Consider the following 23,586-nt stretch of genomic DNA (forward strand, 5'->3'; position numbering starts at 1 on the left):
GTACTTGGACTTTTCTTTTTTCCTCGCGAGCACTCTCTCGCACAATGGTCTAACTAACGAAGACGGCAAAGCGAAATAGGGGAAAGAATTAGTTGGGCAAAAATTCATGTTGCCAACCAGGCAGCCATGTAGCGGTTGGTGGATGGCTGGCTGGCTGGCCTCAGTGCAATCTTTTGAAGGGAGTTGTGGAAAATTCATTGTTTTCAGCTAAAAACACCACTTTTATTGGTAACAGTTTTTGGCCAAAAACAGCTGAATCAAACACAAAAACATACATGTAGGCCTGCGTTCTATTCAGGCCATGTTAGGAGTAATACATGAATGTGGCTTTTACAACCGGCCATTTTTCAATGTGATAACCCCACTCTCCGTGTTGTTTGGTGCGCTCACAACAACGACAATAACAGCACCGAGAACAGTAATAACGACTGAACAAAAACAAAAAAAAAAAAAAAAGAGAAAGGGAAAACTGTGTTTTTAGTAGAAAATTGACAAGAAACAACAACAACCATAGAATACAAAACAGAAACAGGCTGAAAACAGTGCAAAGCCCAGCGTAGAAACCAAACCAAACACAGGGAACACAGAACAGAACACAACCCAAACAAACCATTTTACCAATGTTTAGGTCACTGAACCGAAATGGACGGTGGGTAATATTTTGTGTTAACGTTTTCCCATTCTTCCCGTTTGTTTTGTTTTTGACGCCTCTGCTGCTGCTGATGCCGCCGCCGTCACCACTACCGCCTTTAAGCAGTAATAAAACAACAACGAGAAAGAACTGCAGTGGCATTGGCTCACAGCAGCAGCTGCGAACGTCCAACTACCAAAGGGAAATACGAATCTGACCACGGCCAAAAAGTGTTATTAATAATGGACGATGAAGGAAAGAGGAAACGACCAGAACTGTTTGTTCATGGCATGGCCTGGCCTGGCATACGTAATGAATGGCGATGGTGATGACGGCAGCGGTGGCGATGATAATGTTGGTCCGTCCTCGTACTCGCCATCCTTTACTTTCTTTCCTTCTTCTCCAATGTTTATTGCATCTACTTTTGAAAATAAGATATCCCCAACTTTTTGGCTGCTTTTTTGTTTTGGCTTTCGATCTTGGCAATTGGAAAAGGGAAATTGCAACGAAAAATTATCGTTTTTCCATTAAAATTATGTTTATCTAATGGCTATTTGTGTTTTTCTTGTTCTTCTTTATTGCAGATTCCACAACGACGACGGCGGCATTGGTGTACTAAAATCACAAAAATAAAATAAATTTTGTAAAAAAGTGAGAAAAGAAAAATTTTATTTAATAAGAAATTAAGAAATAATCATAAAAAGCAAAACCCGGAAGTTTTTGCCCAGAGAAAAAAGTAGCAACAAATCGGAAAAAGCAAAAAAGAATTTATGTACGTACGAGTATAGTTTCATTTGTTTTGCCAAGTGTTTTCAATAAAAAATTCGTCACCACGGAGTCCTGGGATTTACATAGTATGGACCTCAATATGGATATATTACCGAGCGGGAATATTTTCAGCGAATTGGAACGCATCTGTACAACCGGTTATTTTTCATCACAGCCATCTATTGAGGATCAATGGCAACAGGTAAGAATACGCATTTTATTTTCATTTCTTTTTTAATTATTGGAATTTCATATCTAAAAGAGTTAAAACATGTTGAACTATTTGAAACTTGAAACTGTTGGATAATAATTTTGTAGAGAATAAACCACAGATTATTCGATAGTCGACGTATGTTTATAATATGGAGGTGAAAGAGGCTCATAAGTTAGTTTACCCCCCCAGGTGACACAGCCGACATTTTGAAATATTTAAGCTCCACTATAACTGAGCATGAGCAAATTAAGATTAGTTACATTATATGTAACTAATCTTATTCAAATGCATTCTAGGTTATGTCCGAAATTTAATATAATTGTTGGCTTATTTATTATTCACTTAGATATATTTTTTCTGAAATTCTTTAATTCTTTTGCGGAGGTTTGGATCTGATCGATTTAAAAATCAATCTCAATGATTTGTTTGACAATTTCCCTCAACAAATGCATTTGTTTTAGAGAACTTCGTGGAAATAGGTTAAGCAAATATTACTTGCACGTCTTCTCAAACCAAATCTCAATTAAATACATATGCTTAAATGACTTCTTCTGCTTTCCCTCGGCCGTGGTGCATCATTCAATACAGAAAGACAGACCGACAGACAGACTTGTGGAACGAAGCTTAAGTAAATTCCATATTTTGTGTATACATAATTCATTTTGGAAATGTTAACACTTGAAATTAACACTTTATTCCCATGGTTGGCGGAGAGGATGGGCCGGACGGACCGATAGAGTAAATCATGCATGCAAGCAAATAGAATGAATTACTGGTTTGACTGTTTTGGGTTTATTTTGAATGCATTTGTTTTTGTTTGTTTGGAGCAAAAAAGAAAAATAGGTTTTGTAATTTGTTATAATATGTCCCCCCCTAAGATACAAACCCGACAAATAAGAGAGCAATTGGAAATGGGCCAAACACTCAAATTGGAAATGCAATAGTTTATGTGTTCCAATGCTGCAGGAGAGGGCAGAGGTGGCCTGACGGCGACCTTTTCTCGGCATATTGAAGCTATTTGAATTGTAATTATAATTTGCTACTGTTGTGTCTGGGAAAGAGGAGACAGAATAGACATTTTGTTGGAGGAGGATGGGCAAATTGGAAAACATTCTACAATAAAATAAACGACAAATAAGTAAACAAACAAACGCCCGAACGGAAGTCAACGGAAACAAGAAAAACATCCGCTATTTTACGCTCATTAATTATGTTGGTTCATTTTCCTTGTTATTTTTACAACTACACCAAACAAAAACAACACAATTGTTGTGTTCGGAAAAAGTTTTTCTTTTCCTCTCACTTTGGCTCGCTCGCTATTTGTTTACATTTCTATTATGAATAATTGAAACATTTAATAACAGTACGAAAATATATTGAATTTTGCAAAAAAAAAGATGTTAACATAGACATAGCCACTGGTAATTTGTAGATTTGTTTCTTGGGAAACCTGAAGAACATAGCAATTAGTGTTTCTAGAAGAAAGAATAAATTGTTGTGGAATAAAACTGGGGATTTATACGAACTAAAATTTTAATTTTGTTTTGGGAATTAAAAAAAAATGTGTACTAGCTTTCCAATTTTTAATTTTTATTTGAATAGTTATCTTTTTATTTTTTGTATGTATGGATCTCGATCGTTTTCAGTTTGGGAAACAAAAAAGTTCATGCTTTACTTTAAGGTATCTTCTCTATATATATTTTACTTACATTTCAATAAAAATTAAAATATGTAATTAATTATCGTGTTTAGAACACACCTGATTGGGGACTATAATATATATATATAGTTTTTTTTTGAGTACGTCATTACTAATAATCAGTCTAAAAAGATTTCATTACAAAATAGCTTCATCTATTTGTGGACATTTTATTTGTGTGAATCAGCTTTTGCTTTACAACTAAGTTAATATGGGAGCTACTTGCAGTTCCTCCTGTTCTCCTGCAAACACTCAGTTGATAATTAACTCGTATGTCGATGTTGTTCCATATGTAATTTATAGATTTGACGATAAGGTCTGGTCAACATTTCTACAATGATGCTTCCAAGAGTGTAGCATCTTGGCCAGCAACTACACACACATCCACACACATATATATTGCAAATATGACTTTGTTGTAATTGTAATTGCTTTTGTATGTTAATAAATTCCAAAGCATATTTTTGTGGAGTACACTTCTCGTTTATATGCAAATGGAACAGAAACCATGGCCAACGATGCATTCCTTCCCTGTGAACGAGTGTATGTCCGTGTGTGTGTGTGCATCCCTTTATCTTTTTCTTAGTAGCACACAAAAGAAAAGGATGCTGCAATATCTTAAGAACAATTTAAAAATGTTGCCACAAATGTGTTATTATTTATATATATGTGTGTGTGTGTGTTTTTATATATCTTGGAATCCATTTCATATAAAACTATCTCTCGAGCGAATATAAACATACAAACGCATGCATGTACGATGTACATTCACACATCTACGCCATAGATTGTTTCTATTTATGTATTTTCACACATATTTTCTTTTGTGCAACAACAACTTTGAAGAAGGATAAATACTACACACTTACTCATATGTGATTGTTTGCTCCCTCCCGGATAGCAGCAACTTGAAAATATATTTGCGGAGGAAAAAAATCTTCAAATAAACATTTGTTTTACAATGTGCGTACATAGTGCCAAGAAATTATACAGTTTGTAGTTTGTTTTTATTATTCGGAAATATAAACAAAAACACACACTTTTTTTAATTGTTTATCTACTCGTGTGAGTAGCTGATGATGCTCCTCCACAGTTGCTGGCTGTTGGTATTTTGATGGCAAATGTGTTGCTGTTGCCGAGGCAATGCCGCCTCCGTTGGCTGCCTGCTGCTGCTGCTACTGCTGAATGATACTTTTGCCAATGTTAAAAAACAAAAACAAAAATGTTGCAACTTTCGAGTCAATATTGCAGTTCATAATAGAGTCTCTGGCAGTGTTATGTGGCAAGTGGTAAATATTTTGATTTTTTCTCTCTCACTCTCGTGATTTTTATTATTGTCGAAATTTCAATAGGAATATTTTGTAAAACTACTATTAATTGAAGTGTTCTATAAAAATTAGTTGAAGGACCATAGCCAGCATAGATAAGCAAAACAATTTGCCATAAAAAAATAACTATGTATAAATTTGAATATGGAAATCTAAATATAAAAAATAAGTGGAATTGAATGTAATAAAATCAGTTTTATTGTTTACAATGGAGGGGAAATCAATTCCAAAAAAGTGAAAAACTGTTTTAGAGGAGCAAACCAACCAATAACTGGCATGGACAAGAGTCAATTTTATGGAGGTTATAAATAATGACAACAATTGATTGTATCCTACATTAACAATTCAGTGGGTCAGTAAGGAAGAAAAAGAATTTCTAGGAATTTATTTTTTATAAATTTATACATAAGGACGAACATGTTCATAACTCATTTGCAGTCTATGTTTGTTTGTGTTTGGTATTTTGTCCTGGAAAATCTCCCTAGACTGGTGTACTTCAATGCTGATCGTCATCGCATCGACGTGATGGCATCGACATTTTGAACACCCACCAGCATTGTGCACAGCTAGTAGCTGCTGAATAACCCAGTGTGTATATATTTTCGTACACTTTGTTTGTCTAAACACTTTTCCACATTACGAGCCTGGCAATTCGGAGGTTTTATATCACATTGGAAATAAATAAACAAATTGGCAAGAGAGGGAGGGAGGGAGGTAGGAAAACAAAAACATACAAATTCTTCATATTAATAAATAATAATAGATTTTTTCCTCGCATTGTTTAAATACAAACACTCACATGCTTGATATTGCGTTCGAATATCTAAATAAAGTGAAACGAGAAATTTTTGGAGGGAGGTATTGATAGCTGGACAGACGGACAGACATACAGACCACCAGTCGTATTGGACAGACAGACAGAAAACATAATCACAGCGGAATGCTAATAAGATCATCTTCTCCAAAAAGCGGTCACTGCTTGAATTTCAAACGTTTTTCAGCATTAAATCATCGCGAGCAAAAGTTTGTTGTGGCTTACGCTCCGGTGTTTTTGCGGTGAATCGTAGACGGATGAGGAGGCAGAAGGTTGCAAATATTGCTTTGTGGATCATAATTAAATAAATAAACATTGCAAAAAACGAAACCAAACGAACGAAATCGAAAAACAAAAACTCTAATAACACTCCACGGAATTGTGGCCAAATTAGAATTATTTAGAAATTCAAAACAGAATTCTAAGGCAAGATATTGTCGATCTACATACATATGTGCGAATGTTTGTAGGTAGTATGTCTAGGTGGATTCAATTTAGCTTTGTGGTGGCTTTTTATTATTATTTTTTCAGCTGTTTTTTTATTTTATTTTTTGTTATCAAGCGAATACGAATATATGTTTGAAAATAAAAGTATGATTAATCCAATTGAAATACCAACGATATTAAATATAAAAAAACACCAGCAGCAACAACAAACGTCATTAAAAAAATACTTCGAGGCCATAAATTATTCTTGAAGAAGAGGAAGAATTTTTTTGGTTTTAATACAAATAATAATAATAATAATATTGTTAAAGATTGTTTTATCATTTATTGGAATTCCCTTCTCCAACAACTTAATGTATTCTCGCACTTTCGCTCTTTCTCTCACTCCTCGTCATGCTGATATTGTGAACTTCATTTGTTGTTGTTGTGTTCTTTCATTGGTTGCTGTGTGAACAACTTTACAGGGACAAGAACAAAAAAGTGAACTGTAATGCGTTTATTAGTGGGCGATAAGAGAAAATGCTGGCCGATTCTTGGTCTTGGTCTATGTTTCGGTTCAATGTTATCTCTCTGGAAGTTTTTTTATGGAATCTTTTCTGTTGTTTTGTTTTTGCTTCTTCTACTTGCTTTTGCATTTAATTATAGCCTCAGAATGGTGATAAGCAAAAGCCAGTCATCAGCCCAAGCAACAACCCAGCCAGCCCCGTGCATTCGTTCGTATTTTATTTGCACCCAAAGTCCCGACCGCCCGATAACTTGGCTGTTATTGATTTTAGTTGGCAATCCAAGGCAAAATTGTTTTAGCAAATATTTAAACATCTTCTTTAGACGCAAACTAAATTGAGATCGCAACTCAGCAGACTTATTATTATTATTATTACTATTTACCTTATGGTATTTATCGCTAATGACAACAACAACAGCAGCAGCAGCAAAAACATCAATTTTGTTGGCAAACGAAAAAAAAAAAGAAAAAAAGCTTGAGCACACAAAAAGCTAGAGCTCTCTCATAAACTACAATTAATGTTAGAAAGCAAAGCGAGTCAAACAAATAAGGAAATGATTTTTATTACTTAGTTTATGCTGTTGGCTGGCGTCGCCACTTAACCTACATGTCCATCCGTCCGTCCCTTCGTCCAGAAAAGTCCAAAGGAAAAGTAAACAGTTTCTCTCTTAGTGTTCATCTCGTTTATAGATCGTAAATTCTAATTTCAGTTAAGACAACAAAACTTAAAAGTATCAATAAATTGTTGTTGTAGTTGTCGTTGTTTTTGTTAGTGGCAAATACTTTGCATAAGACTTGAGATTAACTTTTAAATGTCAAATTGTATTTGGCTTGGTGAGTTTTTTTTTGTTTTTGCGATAAGAAATGTGAGTGTGAGTGTGTGTGTCTGATAGAAGGTGCAATTTTTTGACTTTCGTAACACATTCTATTGCATAGCTATAACATTGGAGTAGATAAGTGAAAATGGTAATTTAAAGTATTTCGATAAGAAAATGATTTTGTTCTTTAATAGGTTAGTCAATTTAGGTATGTGCAGATTTGATATTTTCAACATAATTGTATATGAATTTTAATTGCGAATAAGAACACATACTTTTCTAAACCAAACAAATAAACTCTGAAAAGTATTGTGATACGGGATTGAATCTGATCAACTCTGAACTGAATGTTATATTAAAATACCAATCAACTAAAATTGCAATTTTCCCTTCTGATTTAATGGCAACAATTTACATTCTAAAATACAATATACAATCCCCTATAATTTATGATCCGGTTCCGGTTGTATGTATTGTTGTTTGTACATTCTGTTGTTGCCATTATTACAAATATATCTTGACATCTATTCCCTTATTTAGGAGTCCATATTTAATTCAAAAACAAATAGACTTGTAATTGAATTAATTTACTACACATTCCTTTAGAATATTTATTTGGCCTTCATGTCTTCTTTATAACAAGTGAATCAACTCCATTCACATGTGAAGATTCCTTAGCAAAGTGAAGATTGATAAAACTATATTCAGCTGTAATATATCTGCTGATAAAAATCTGCTGCTGATGTTGCCATCTAAACAGTTTTTCTTAATGAAAAGTCATATGTTAAGTGAATAAAAAGTATTCGATGTTTGGCCATTAAAAGGGAAAACCAAATCGTTTAATTTTTCTTTTTCCTTTTTTTGACTTGATGTACCAACCAAAACCTTTTAGCGTATAAAAAACGAACAGACAAACGCTTTAGTCTGTGCACGTTAATTTATAACGTAACATTCCAACTCATTATGGCTTAAAAGAACAACATTAATTTACATCATTCCAACGCCACCGCACAAACGTACACATTCGCTCACTCACCTCTTCATTGTTACTTAGCCCCACAGCGAGAACCAGGGGTCGCTGTGAAGCACAAATAATATAACCCAAAGCCGCAGGATGATTATGAAAAACTAGCAACAGTGAAGACAATCCCTTTTTTAGTTTCCTCCTTTGAACGTCAATGTCGACAACAAGAACGGCTCTTCCAAAAACAGACACATTTCACGTAGAAGAGAACAGCAGACGACCGACCGACAGATGGTAGGAAGCTTAACCTTACCGTGAATCGATAGCCTGGCCATATTCCATACACATACAGGCACAGACACAGGCACTCACGGCAACACTTTGCCAATAGATATCTAACGTTTTAATGAATTGCCATAATAAATACAAATTTATCAGCAAACCAGCGATGCATATGTAAGTAAGTAATAGTGAAAGCAATTAGCAATGGATATATATCATAGAGATATATCCATGCTGTCATATACACCGCCACCGCCACCCCCACCCCAACCCCGGCAATCAGCTTAACTTCCTTGACATTTAATAAGGCAGAACTGAGAACATCGTAATCAAGCTATAACAATACGAAAATGATTGTTTGATTATCCTTTGTTTGACCGGCCGACTGGCCAATGTTTTATTTTCAAAAAAAGAGCATGGCCCATCTCTCTATCTCTCTCTGGTTGAGCGATTTAAGCATTTCATCCTTCTAATCAAGATTTATGGAGTTTGTTGTATGATTTCCTCTATATAGACTACACAGCTTATCATTTAAATGCTGAGCCGAAAATACAAGAAATTATCACAATGAGGCCCCTTTAAGGACGTCTATGTGTGTGTGTGTGTTTGCAACCTTGAGGCATGATTTTGAAAACTAATCACGTTCACAGCTACGTCTATATTTTGGAGGCCTGCTGGCTTGCTCCCGTCTTCATAGAAAAGAAATTAAAGCCGTACTACTCTTTTCTCCCAAAATCCATTTGGGATTTCAATAAAATAAATGGTAACAAATACACACCCGCGCACACAAGCTCAGACAGCAACACAGACAACTACAACAGCAATAATATAACCATAACAGTAGAATTTTATTTTGTAATGATTAATTGCCGGAAACATGATTAATGGTGACTACTGAGTTCGTCTCTGGTTCTAGTTGGCGGTAATGGCAAACCTCCTGCTGCTGCTGCTCCGATTGTAGTCTTATCATTGTCCTCATAGACATTGTCGTCTTTTTGGTGTTGTTTGTAGCGGAGGCAAACATTCGGAAAAGTCGTACTGGGAGGTTTGAGTCTTCGTTGGTTGTTCAGACTAGCCAAGAGTTTAGTTGCAACATCATGACTTTCGGGTTTGGGTTTGGCACCTTTGCTCTAGTCACTGTACGTGTATATATTGGTAAACGTGTATGTGACAGCAGTCACAGGAATATAGGGACATTTATGGGACAGCCATAATGCCACGTTATGAATAGATAGAGCGATAAAAAAATATTTTATCCTTCAATAATTAATTGTCCTTGTCCTATGCAGAGTAAAATAACTTTCGTTCGGTTCAAGAGATATATTCTTTTGAATATCTTAATAATGGTATTTAAAATGTGCACGACATACTTAATTATTCTCATCTCTACAAAAATAATCAAGAAAAATGGTGTTTTTACATATTTTAAAAACAATAATCAAATATTGTTTTTGCTGTTTTCCATCCCGAATATGGTTCTCATGTACATCGCAGGAATGGAATATGTTGCTAATATTCTAAAATTATAAAACAAAATGTTAACGATATTCTGTTTCGTGTTTTGTTTTCAATTTGGTGTTTGTTTTCTATTTTTATCTTTAAACACCATGATTTCGTTAAGCTATTTCTTTGGAAACGTAACACGAGCGGTAACAACATGCATTTCTAATTTAATAGCGGCGGTATGTCGAGTCCTTTCGAAACGATGCCACCACAATATTGGATGCGGCATTCCCTGATGATTTTTTCACATTTAATTTTGGTTATGTGGTACGTGCCACTTGACGTGTGTGGATTTGTGTGCATCGTCACGCTGATTAGTATGGCGATATTTCAGAATCTGTATTTCCATTTTTTGGGTTCCATCGCCGCCTTTGACGACTTTGTCGATTTGTGCCAGCTGTTTTTGCTGTTGCTGTTGGTGGTGATGGTGAGGCCGCCGCGCTGGAGGCACGGACGGGGACAGTGGCACAAATGTACTCTTACACAAGACGAAAATGATGATGCCTTTTTACAAGTATTTTATCTTAACATTTGGATCACTTCATGAATGTGTGCGTGCGTGTCTATGGCGTCGACTTCGAGTCCTTCGTGTCGCTTGTAACAAACACTCAGTTTTCAATCTGTGGAACATTTGCCGAGAAATGTTCTTGTTTTATTGCCTAAATGTGTGATTGTCTTTATTTTGATTTATAAGACCTCGTATCGTAAATGTGTTTGCTGTTGCTATTGTTGTTATCCTCCACACTTGGCTGTTATGCTGCCAAGCGGATAAGAAACATTAGTACAAGAAGAAATACTTTTGTATATGTAAAAATGTTCTAAATGGGGTCTTGGTACAGATGTTCTATCAAAATTACAGGCAAGGATAATCGTTAAAGGGGGGGGGCCATATGTGAGTTAAATTTATTGATGGTTGTCAGACGAAGGAAAAGTCAATGATAAATTTAACATTTTCTCATTACCTTAAATGTCAGCATTTAAATCTATGAATTTATCTAACTTTATGTTTGCTAAAATGAATAAAACAACACCAACCCATGCTGTGTGAAGTTACATATATACATACATATGTGATTATCAGATGTTTGGATAGCTAGTGGGCTTTGAATCGCAATAATGCGAACCAAGTCCAAGTTTAAAGATATTTAAATTTGGTTGTGGGTTGATAACAAATTTATCGTTATGTTCGTACAGAAAAACTTCGAGTGCAATATGGAATTGTCAGTAATTGTAGGCCAGCTCCAAACCTTTTCATCATCATTCCTTATAAAACGGCACCTAGCACATTGTCGTAGTCTTTACGAGATACAAAATATACAAACATTTTAAATTATATTTTTATTTTATTTAGTACTTCACCCATTTAATACGTCACCTATGACGTCTCCATGCCAACCCATATCTTTTTGCCCTGATCACTATCTAGAAAAATAATACTTAATGGAAAATACAACTTCAGGTTATAAAATAATACAAAACATTTATTCTGTTTACACCAATTTTAAGCACTTGAAATGAGCGACAAACATAGCTAGTCGATATTTCATTAGATGGAAACCTTTGACCGAGGCAGAAAGGACGAGAAAAACAAAAGTGGCAAATTGGAATTTTAGCAATCATTAGCAGAACATTGTAAGGCCAGCAACCCCTATTTAAAATGCCAAGGGAAGAAGGCCGCTGCCGCCACAAGAAAAAAGCGTAAAAAAGAACAACGCCAACCCCCGTGACAAAACAAAATATTTTGAATTACCACAAAAAACCAAAAAATGGAAGAAATAAAAACCAAAAAACAACTACAGCAACAAGGATCAACGACGACGACGACGAGGCTTACCATAATTTAATAGACTTAGGAATGTCAAGGGTATGGCAAAGCCAATACCCTCACGTCTTTTCTGGCTTGCTTCTTCCTTCCTTCCGTTGTCTTCATTTCCATCACTGTTTCGGGCAGATGGGCTTAATATTATGAACACATACATACACACACACCCTCACATACTCATATTTGTAAGTGAATTTTTCTGTCTAACCGTTCGCCGTTAAATGAATATCGCCGAGAGTGGGATGGGGGAGTGGGGGAGTGGTGGAGTTGGATGCCATTGTCAATATCTATCGTTGGCATGTACGCTGCTGCTTGTATTTTGGCTGTTGTTTGGATGGTTGGCTGGCTGACTGGTGTAACACACTTTTTTGTGTTAAGCATTTTGTTTTTTTTTTTTTTTGCAATTTCCCTTTTTTACATCTCTTACTGCAAGAGGACATTCCATTTTCAAAAATATTCGAACCATATGCATACTCACACATACATTACATGTTGGTATGTGCGTGTGTGTGTGATATCCTGCAGAGATGTGGTGGATATTCATGCGAATCCACTGCTCAATTCAAAGTGGATGAGTAATGGTAATGAGTTCATAAAATTTTATGTTTTTTTTGTATTCTTTGTTAAAATGTTTTTACAAATTGCGAAGCGATTGTGTTATTGCCTTTTTGCCAATCGAATTGGGTCATTAGGAATTAGAAAGAGAACGGCGGAGAGGAATTGAAACGCATCGAATTATGACAGGCAATAAACGATGTGAATTCAGCAGCTACAAACAAACTCACATGTCACATAGTGCAAATTGACAGATCCTGAAGGTCGCCGCTGTGCCAGTAATAATAGACATGTGGTTATTAAAGGATTTTAATGTTGGAATAACAAAAATGTTAGTACTTAGAGGATTCGGCATTTATGCTGGGTTAAAGTGGTGGGGGTGGAAGGGACATTTGACATGAAATACAATTGTATAAGGGCCATTTGGTAGACTTAGTTAGTGAAGCTTGTAGATGAGTAAGAATTTTGGTTGTAATGGTAATCAGTCCCTAATATCTTCATATATATGTTTAAGTGCACATAATATTAAATGGCGTCATATTTCCATCCGATTTGAAGCAATTTCTCGGCATACAGTATCCCTGTAAAGCTGCTGCACCAATCGATTATATATACCCTGAAGATAATGTCCACAATTTTCAATCGGAGTTAGGACAATTCTCAATGTGGTAGAATTCCCCACTAAATCTTCTTGGTTAGCTTTAAACAATGGAAGCAAGTGGGACCTCATTCACGCTAACATTTGCGATAGTTGGACAAATTCAAGTCAACCTTTATAGGATTGTAAATAATAAATTCCCTAGACATCTGTATACACGTTTGTGTGTGTATATTCAAATATTTCATTGTCGTCTTTATGCCTGCATGTGTGATAAATTCAAGGTTAGCTGAACTTTTTTCTTTGCTCACCAACCAATGTCTGCAGTTTAAGATAAGGAAAAGTAGGAAAACCATACAGAATATAAATTTGTCTTGCTTATATAAGCGACCCATAAGATTAGTGGCCCAAAAGTGCGGGTTTTTAATGTCATCACTCCCGCCAACCATCTAACCAGCAATCCCACCCGCACACACACACACACATGTGTTTTCACATTTATGTCGTGATGCGAAAAAAGAGCCCTCATAACACAATACAACTGACAAGAAAGTGTTGTCTTAAAGCGGATTTAGATGAAATTCGCAGGCATTGTTGTGTTTTTTTCTAGTTTTGTTGTTTGTTTCTGTGGCAGAATGTAAAGGATTTGTGTGACACACGCCAAAAGAATTTGACACCCACACATCCATCCAGGGCCCATGCATTGAAGCATTAAAACCATTTAATGCATTGACACCACCAGCACCAACAATTTGAAGGAAAACAAACTACAAAACCAAAAGTGATTTTTTTTTTCAAAATAAAACCAAAATTTTCACTTCAGAAGGAAGGTCAATGTTTCATACACTCGTACATATAGATATACGAGTATATATGTATGTGAGTGTGAGTAATGAAGGGGTAAGGATTTTTGAAACAATGCTGGGAGAGGCTAACATAAATAAGCAAATAAATTTAACTAAGTGGTGGTGAACACTCCCCAAAAACATGGGACTAAGTTTGCAGCTTTGTCAGCTGCATTGGGGGGACCGATCGACCGACCCCACATGTGTTAATCATCTTAACAAAGAAAAATAACACAAATTTTGTGTTTGTTGTTCTTGTTGTTGTTGTTTTTTTTTTTTAATTTTACCAAATTTTTAAAACATGAGTGTGGGAAACATTGTTGCCCTTCATTCGAGCAGGCAGGGAGGCATTTTGATTGCATTTCAGTGGCAAGAGGCGATCAATGGCAGCCTTAATTTGGAAACTCAATGGCTGTTCTTTGTTCGTCATTTCTTTGACTGCAAATGCTGTGAACAAATTCCATTTATATTGTATTATTTATTTAATTTGTTTGCTTTTCCAATCGTCCTCCCCATCATTCCAGCATCATTTGGAGCTATGTGAAAACAAAACAATTTTCCCCAGTTTCGTCTGGTGTTTCTTGGAAACATGTCAATTGAAAATGGTCCCCAATAAGACTTCCATGCTAAATTTCATAACGAACAAAACAAAAAGAAAAAAAACTAAACAATGTTTATTTAATTTTGTCACTTTTGTGAGTTGTTGCTTGCACAGCATTTATTCCAAATTGAAAATTGTGGTTTTAATAGAAAATCTGTAATGTTACAACCACCACCACAGCTGTCAAGTGTCGACAGAAACCAACCGGCCTATCCCCGCACATTTCACTTGTCGTTTGGTCGGCCATTCATTTGAGCTTTTCCTAATCGAATCCATTTTAGGACAATTCTAAGCTGTTGTTTTGTTGTTGTTGGTGTTGCTGCTGCTGCTAAATTTCCCCACAACTTCTATTTGGGACTGTTTATGACAGTTTGTTTTAATTTAAACAAATTGATTTTCTTAGGCATTTAGTTTTTCCCAATAGGCCAAACATTTTACGGAATCCTTTTTTCTAAATTGATTGATGACATCATGTGGTGATGATTGGAATCAAAATCACACGAATGCTGTGGTAGGCTGCTGGACTCGAGTTTTCTTTGGTTTTTAATAAAAGTGATCGGATTTTAAAAGTCGGGAATTATGTGTGGCTTAGTTCGCCTGCTTATATATTACGTTGATATAAGTATAGGCTCACGTAATCAAATTGCGATGAGTTTAAAGCAATTTTTTAAACGTTAACAGTTTCGATGTGGACTCCCAGAGTAAAAATATCATTGGCTTCCATTGAAATTCTATATAATTTATAAACAAACTATTTAGCTATTTTCTTATTGATTTTCTTATTTTTTTCATTTTCAGGTAATTTCATCCCCAGATTTGTTTACAACCATTCAATTGTATCCTGCCGATGGATAAGGCATCAATATTGTCCTTCACAAACAAGTATATGTGTTGTATGTGTGTACAACCAATGCTTGTCGTGCCTTGTCAAGAGGTTTGACAATTTGATTTGCTATCATCATCGTCAGCAGCAACAGCAATACCAACGTGTGCCCATCGTCAGCAATCACTCACCATGTGTTGCTGCGAATGTTTTTGTTTGTGGCTAGACTTCCTACTGTAAAACGAACTGCCAAACACTTGAGATTTCTGACAAAATACAAGTAAACAAAACGCCAAACGAAACACTTGGACACATACGGAATGTTGATGTAATGAAGCATTGTAGAGCATTCCGAATGCAGCATGGCGGAATGCATTCATTGTTTGTAGATGAAAAAATGTTTTTTTTTGGGTTTCCTCAGTGTGGCAGTAGGCGTCGAAAACATAGGCACACTACTTGAAGTGTAGCATAGTGCCAATCGCTTGACAGCAGCAACTAAAGACACCACAAATTGTAAATATATCAAAGAAAACTCAAGTAGTTGGGAAGTAAAAAGGAAGTCGTGGAAAATGCGGTGTCGCATTAAAATAGAAATTGGATAACAAAGGGAAATATTAATTGAATTTCTCAGATTCGTTAAATTTTTAACAATTTTTGAGCCCTCTTTATCATTTAATGGCTAATGGCATGAGTTCTCTACCCTTCCACTAAGAGCTATGTGCCATGCTTAAGATCTATTAAGGAGTGGTGTAGTTCTAATTTTGTTGTTGTTATTTATGACTTAATAACTACACACATTGACTTATCTACTTCAAATCCCCAACAATTCATCAAAACATCCTCTTTGGCAGTGCCCAATGTTCCGGATCACACACCCGTAGTTGTCAGCGTCGTATGCGGTTGTTTGTGTGTTTTCATTTCAAAATGTGGCAGTTATATTAGAAATCCTTATGGTGAACAAAACGGAATTGAATATACCGATAGGAGGACAAAGGATCCCACTGGCCTGTCTCTACCCATAGACCACATACATATGCATGTCTGTAAACATAGTCTTTGAATCATCTTATTAAAAAACTGTCAACTTGAACGACCATAACCAAGCAGGCACAGCAAACTTCAAACCAGAGAGAATCCGAAAAGAATAAGCAGCTAAAAAGACAGACAAACTCTCTCAAGCACATACTCATGCTCATGTATGTCCCCAAAGGACCAAAATCAAAAATTCAAAGAATCTTGCCTTTGTCTGTCGTCTGGCCAGAAACCTGCCAAAAAGAACCAAAAAAGAAGAGAATATTGACAAAATCACACAAAAACTAATTTATAAAATCCTTAACAAAATGGAAAAGGTAAAGAAATGTCAACATATTATCCTCCCAGCAGCAACAACAAAACGAATAAAAGACATCAACAAACCCACACACGCACAGGTACACATACGTCACATACGGTCGGGCGGTAGGCATAAACATTGCTTTGCACATTCTCCTATTGTTGCTCATATGTGCATGAAATTCACATTCACATTTTGAAAAACCCAAACCAATCCGAGAACTGAACCGAACCGAAGCGAACGATTTGAGTTGATTTGAGTCGCATATTTGTCAAAGGAGGCAAGTGAAAAATGTCATTGTGACTTCATTAGCAATTGTTTTAGTTCAGTGAATTTGAGATACAGGAACTGGCAAAGAAGAACAGCGTATATCAAAGCGAAAAACACACGTACATTCGTTACGCTGTCGTCACAAAGAATTGAAAGCATTTTCCTAAAAAAGGAATATTCACACACACACACACACAAAGACATTATACACAGACACTGGATAACTCAAGAAAAATATATTCAAATCAAAATGTTCTGCGACTTGTCAACATGGCCTCCAGGGATTGGTATTGTTATGACGATATGTTGTTGTTCTTTCTGCTGTTACCATCAACACAAGACAGAATATATCTATGTATGTGTGTGTGTATATAGAACTGTCAAAATAACTTAAAGCAGACAAATATCTTACTTTAATGCCTTATTACGCCACAAAATTACAACGAAAAATCAAAGATGACTTCCCCAAGATGACTGCTGTTAAGCTTTTAAAGCCACATTCAAAACAAATTTAAGCGGTTAGAAAATTTAGGAAAACGAGAATAAATAGAATTTGAATAACGACTTGTTATCGCACACAAGTTACATATATGTCTGTCTGTACATATATCGATTTGATTCAAAAGGCCACAGATATATACAGTTCCCAGTAAGTGATCACTCGTAAAGAAAACGATTTTGATTCTGATGGCAGCAGATTTTCAAGACTGCTATAGTTTTCAGAAAATTCCAAAATCACTGCCATTATCGTTATTTTCCAGATATTGATGTCCCTTGCAATATATTTTGTTAACACAACGATCTACAAAGTTTTACAACTTTTATACAGAATTCAAGTAAAAAAATAATAATTTTCAATGAATAAGCAGTTACTCAAGTACCGACTCTATAGACAAAATCCATATTTCGACATTATTCCACACTGTGACGCACCGACAATGGATTGTGAGCAAGAAACAAGCAAACCAATCATTCAACAAACAAATGACAAATTTGTTGATATTTTTATCGTTGCCAAATTGAAAAACGTAAAAGAGCAAATATTTCACAAAATTCCATTCAAACCTTGAATATGTATTGGTAGGCGTACCAATCGCACACCCATCCACCAGCCACCCTTTGTGCCTTTGAGGCAGCGAAGTATGTCAGCCAGGAATTGAAAATGAAATAGGTTAAATGCTTTCAAGCATTCCTTGAAATATTCAAATAATTTGGGTTAGATTCTTGTACGGTGTTTGATGGCATATATCATCAATAGACAAATTCTGGAATAGACGCCATCAACCACACATACTCAGCCAATACGCACAGACACACACACACACACACCAGCGTACACAACATGTGTTGCCTCCTGTTTGGGTTCCTTATTTATTTTCGTTCTTTTTTATTTTTGCAAATGATAAAATATAATGAAAAGTGATGTAATGCATAAAAAGAATTTCCACATTCGATGTCAGTCATCGTCAATACGTTCGTTCGTTCATTCGCTGGCTCATTTGTTTTATTTTCTTCACTTGTGGGGGTGGGTAAACGTTTATGGTTCCTCGTCATCGATCCGTTGTAGTTGTTGTTGATGGGGGAATGAGCGCTACAAAAAAGGATTGGCTTAAATATATTGATAAATGATAACATTTAGCAACAGGCATTTGAAACAAAATGAACATCATCAACAATAACAACAGCAGCAACAACAACAACATCAGCAATTGTTTGTTGTTCCTCTGACAAACATTGGCAAATCAAACAATCATCCTTCTTACCTTCTAAAGTAAACAGCCGTTAGGGGAGATTGGAGTGGGAGTAGTTTGGTCAATTCTGTTTCTATATTCTATTGGGACAGCAACTCTTTACCCCTCCCCCTGTTTCTAGGTCTGCTTCAAATGTTTCTAGGATGCTTCAAATGTTTATAAAAAGTTTATTATATAGAGAAAAAACATCCTTTTTTATTCTGGGAATTTATTGCCTGCCTTTAACTTAAATTACCCCTATGGGTGGTTGTGTGTGTGTGTGCCTATCTGTCTCCATTCGTCGTGTGTATTTGTATCTGTGTGGGTGGACAGAGTTTATTGCGTCTTCAGAAAATATATAAAAATAATATTTACTCTTCCGAAATAGAACACTTTTTCACATAATTTACAGAAGGATACATGAAAATATTATTTTCCATTCATTTGTATTCTCCTTCTCTCACACTTTGTGTGTAATCCCCCGACTCCAAGTGGCATCACATCTTGCTCTGCCCTGCCAGTCTGGCTATATTCCACATTCTGTTTTTCTATGATTTCGGGACTATTTACAATGTTGCCATCAATGGCTGTTGATATCCTTGAGACACAACTGTTTGCAAATTTAATTGAATTAATTTTTATTGTTCGGCCTAAGGGTCCACAACAACAAGCAAGAATCAATAGAGGAGTATTTTTCTAGAAAATTAAGTTGTAATTTTGTTGGGGCTTTATTCGTCTTGTTTTTTGTTTGGTCCTTTCATGTTGTATCTACAAAAGTGTCCGGCTATTAGCATTTAATAGCTAAACATTACTAGAAGCATATTTCCTGCCAGAGCAAAAAAAAAAAAATATAATAATAATAATAAAAAAACAAAAAAATTAACAAAGAAGATAAATTATTTAATTTATTGGAAATTCTTTGATTCATTAAATGCCATTGGCAATGGTGTTCAAACCAGGATTCTGTTGGGGAAACTCTACGGATAAAATATTTAGTCATATCATTAACAATTGACGAGTATTTGCTTCATAGGTTCCATTAATCCAATATTACATCTTGGACATTGAGGAGTTAATCGAAAAGCGGTTAAAGCTCCGTGTTAAAATTGAAGTCGCTGGGCGTTACAACATTCAATCTCCATGCTAATTGCCAGCCTTACCTTACTTTACAACAATTTCTGAATATTCGGTAATTAGACGCTTAAAAAACTCAATTTATTTTGAATTATCCCCGGGATACGACGCACAATTTCTTTTTTTCTGGTTAATTGAATGCTTTGTTGGCCTTTGGTTTTTGCTGCTAAAAGCTGTCCCAAGTGTGCCTCATATTAATTAAAGAATATTAGAAAATTTTTTCTCTTGTACATTTTTGTTGTTTCTGCTGGGGAATTTCCACCAATTTCCATTAGAGATGAATTCCTTAAAAGGAAAATTGAATTTCTTGTTTCTTTTTTTTTGTTCTGCGCCCTTTTCGAGGCTCTTCGTAGGACTTTTAACCTATTGATTATGTTAGGGCTGACATTTTTTCGTTACTTTAGTTAATATATTGACTGACTAACCAGTAATGAAATGAAAGGATATCAGAGCTCCCAATGAGGAGAAGGAGGGTTGTACAAGGATAAAAAAACCCTGAGAGATGTATCATTAATCATTTTCCCAATGAAGGAAAAAGTCCAAAATTGAAAGAAACATTTCATCAATGGAAATGTTTGCCTTTTTGCTTTGCATTCATTTGCGGCCTGACACTGCCACGAAAGAAAGGGGTTTGTAAGTCAAAAAGTCGAAAGAGGTGTACCAGAAGGAGAATATAAAAAAAGCTTTAACCCAGTCAATGATTTCAAGAGCATTAATCACGGCTGGTTTGAAATATTAGAAATATTAGCTATTGAAGCTTAAATTTTATTAAATATTTTTATTTTTAAAAAATTGGAAATATATTTTTCCTCGAGAAGAAAATCCGTATGAAATAATGACTAATTGCGGAATTAAACAAGTGAGAGGGCTCAGCAACGGAATCACTTACATTTCCATTATTATCCGAAACAGCCAGAGTTACTGCCATTTTTCTAAACGTAGTGGGTTTGTTGCCACAAGGCCTAATAAGATTTCGTCAATACATATATGTGTCTGAAAATTATAACTAAGGGATTCACCCTGTATTTTCCGTATTCCCATCTTAAATATTTCACAACACACTATTTTTTTACCATAAGCCAATGTTCACCTGAAATCTTTACAAATAAAGTTTTACTTTTGTACATTTTTGGATTATTTGAATGACTTTCACCACCCATATAATTCCATCGTATTACGGATCTTTAACTCTTCCCTTGGTTCTGTTGCCTTGCCACGGACCTCTTAACCCAGCATTTATCTATTCGATAGTTTTTCCCGTCTGAAAAGAAGTGCTTTGTTTGCCATTACATCATTTGCCTGTTTGTTTCCATTCCTTTGCTCCCTGACGCTGCCTAAAGCCGCCATGAACCAGATACTCTGTCACACTAAACGAGACGAGACACATCTCACATCATGAGGACTGCTGCATCTTCATTGGCTGTTGACTCAAGTTTTTGTTTCTTTGCCACCACGTCTGCCACACTGTGACCAAGATGGAAAGATACAATTACCAGAGCTGCTCGGCTGAGGCAGCTACGATTACTGGATGGAAAACTGATTGCTTTACTTTTTACATACGCTTATTGGTTTCTATGTGATTTCCGTCTCGTTTTATGGCAAATGCAAACAACGATTATGTAAATGAAATCCAAGAGCAGTGGAGGAAAGTCCATTAAATTCATTGAATTCCTTTTGGCCATTTATGCCAGCCAGCCAACCCAGCCAACCCACACGTCTCCACCCGCTCCTTACCAGGTCAATAACCAATACTAGGCACTTCAATGTCGTTGTTGTTGTCGTCCTCGTCATCGTCTGTTGGACTAAAAGCTTTGTTGGCGTAAAGAATTTGATTATGAAAATGAAATTTGGTCATAATTTGTCTGATTTGTGCTGAACGATTACCTCGAAATGGCATAGAGCGCATTGGGCCGTTTTGTTCAAGGTTTATTAAGAAAAGCAGATCATGGTCAGTCAATAGAGAAATGTAGAGAAAAGGCTACGAGTTGCAGCGCGCTTCTTGCATTGTGCGATAGCTCGGGTGACTAGTTGACGTCGAAGTCGAGCTGAGTTTATTATTTAAATGTAGTCCAAGTTAATAGAATGGATAAATTGTTTAGATAAACAAAAGATATGCGACACAAAATTGGGATAAACTGCTTTAATAAGTTCTTTGAAAACGAGTCTCAACCAGAGAATAATTTTAATTGCACTAACCTGGTATACGAACTTAATCAAAGTAAAACAGTAAACTTTAGGTTTGTTGTCGTCACACAAATGCCGAAGGGTCACTAATGGGTGTGTAGCAATGTGATAGGAAACCAACAACAATAAGTTGCGGAGCTTTTACCGCTGCAGCACTGTGCAATAAAATCCATAGCCTGATCATCCACTTAACATGGTAATAATATTTTGGTAAACACACTCTGGTTAATGGTGTTAATTGAAATCAGCACCAGTACCCTCATCATCACTGGAGGTCTTATATGCCCCTTTTGCTGGCAAGGTTCGCTGTTATCTTTGGTTGGTGAAACCATCTGCAGTTTAGGAAGTCAATTTTCTCCACTTTTATTTTGATGCTACCAGCAATCGTCCATCTAAAAATTTCCAGTAATTTTTTTTTAAAGAAAGACCATTGAAACACTTCTTGGGGCCATAAGCAAATTGGTATTGCTCGCAACACCCACCAGCGCCAACACCATCAGTTTAGCCTTCTTCTGGCTTATAAATCCACCAACAAACCCCATTCAATGGCAATTCAATTGACTTAGTTGGTGATGATTTTTGTTTTTCTAGTTTTATAGGTAAGTTGGAAGCATCGCTCTAGCACCTGGAGCATTTGGAAATTGCATGGAATATGGCAACAATACGAGTAACTATGAAATTTGGCTAGGCCCCCATTGGCTTTGATTTAACATTACATTGAATGCTTGGGTGCCACGTGTGTTCCTGCTCACAAACCAAATTACTTTGCAGCATTGTCAAGGGCATTGAAATACAAATTTGTGTTGAAATTCGTTTATCTTTCCCTGCAAAATATAAATATTGCATGTTTGTCAATGTAGGTAGGTAGGTCGGTGTGTGGAAGTGTCGAAAAATTACCGAATTTTGGAGGATAGGCAATGATGGCGTCGCCTCAAAACACAAACTTCAGACATAAATCTGTCAATGTTGTTGTTGGCCATGATGTGCTTACTTTGTTGTTGGCTTGCCAAAACGAAATGAGAAGACATCCATCCCGTATTACTTCAAATGAAAATTTCATAAACGAATTTACTCGCCCAAAGGTATTTTCGCTTTACGCTTCTTTTGCGGCACACAAAGCCCCACCTGTGTGAGTGCTGCGTTTGTGTGAATATTGATTGGTGTTACGTGTGGCAAATAAACGCTTTGTTGTGGCAATCATGGAGACAGACACATCATTGGCTGGCTGGCTGGCAGGCAGGGTGACTGGGGTCGTTTCAGGTATTGTTATTGTTAAATACTCAATTATACACTTAAATAATTTTTGGGGAGAGTACAATTCGAAGAAGAAGAAGAGGAAGAAGTATCAGAACTATTGAATTGGAAACAATTACACGAACTGAATGAACTTTTATCTTCCTCTGCCATTAAGACATGAACTCCGGTCATCATTTCCGTACTGTTGTGACCACGTGAATAACATTGATGTATACGTCTCCCCTTGATATTTGTGTGTGTGTGTGTTCCCAGATTGTTCGTTGGCATTGGCATGGCAGAGAAGGGCCCCGCCTCTGACCGCCTTATAATTCAATTTTATTCTTATAAATGCTTTACTTCATAAACTGTGCCATTGTTCATTAGTCTACTGATGATGTTGACGGCGATGATTTTTACTGCAAATCATGGCCTAGCTGGCTGGCCGTAAGGCCGACCGACTGGTTGCCAGCTGGATGGCTGAC

The 23,586-nt window shown here is 36.1% G+C and overlaps 1 protein-coding gene across 1 annotated transcript in view; it reads left to right on the plus strand.

Annotated features, from left to right (window-relative positions):
* Positions 1–1,455: 1,455 nt before the first annotated feature.
* The window catches only part of LOC133337052 (Krueppel-like factor luna), a 152,463-nt gene continuing 130,332 nt past the window's right edge, over positions 1,456–23,586 (plus strand). Inside the window, exon 1 of the mRNA XM_061545316.1 lies at positions 1,456–1,601. Within this exon, the coding sequence (XP_061401300.1) occupies positions 1,488–1,601 (114 nt within the window). The 5' untranslated portion in view covers positions 1,456–1,487. The remainder of the gene's footprint in view (positions 1,602–23,586) is intronic.

The sequence above is a fragment of the Musca vetustissima genome, unplaced genomic scaffold (genome assembly GCF_032173495.1).
Source record: "Musca vetustissima isolate MV318-11 ecotype Yass unplaced genomic scaffold, APGP_CSIRO_Mvet_v1 utg6013, whole genome shotgun sequence".
Taxonomy (NCBI): domain Eukaryota; kingdom Metazoa; phylum Arthropoda; class Insecta; order Diptera; family Muscidae; genus Musca; species Musca vetustissima.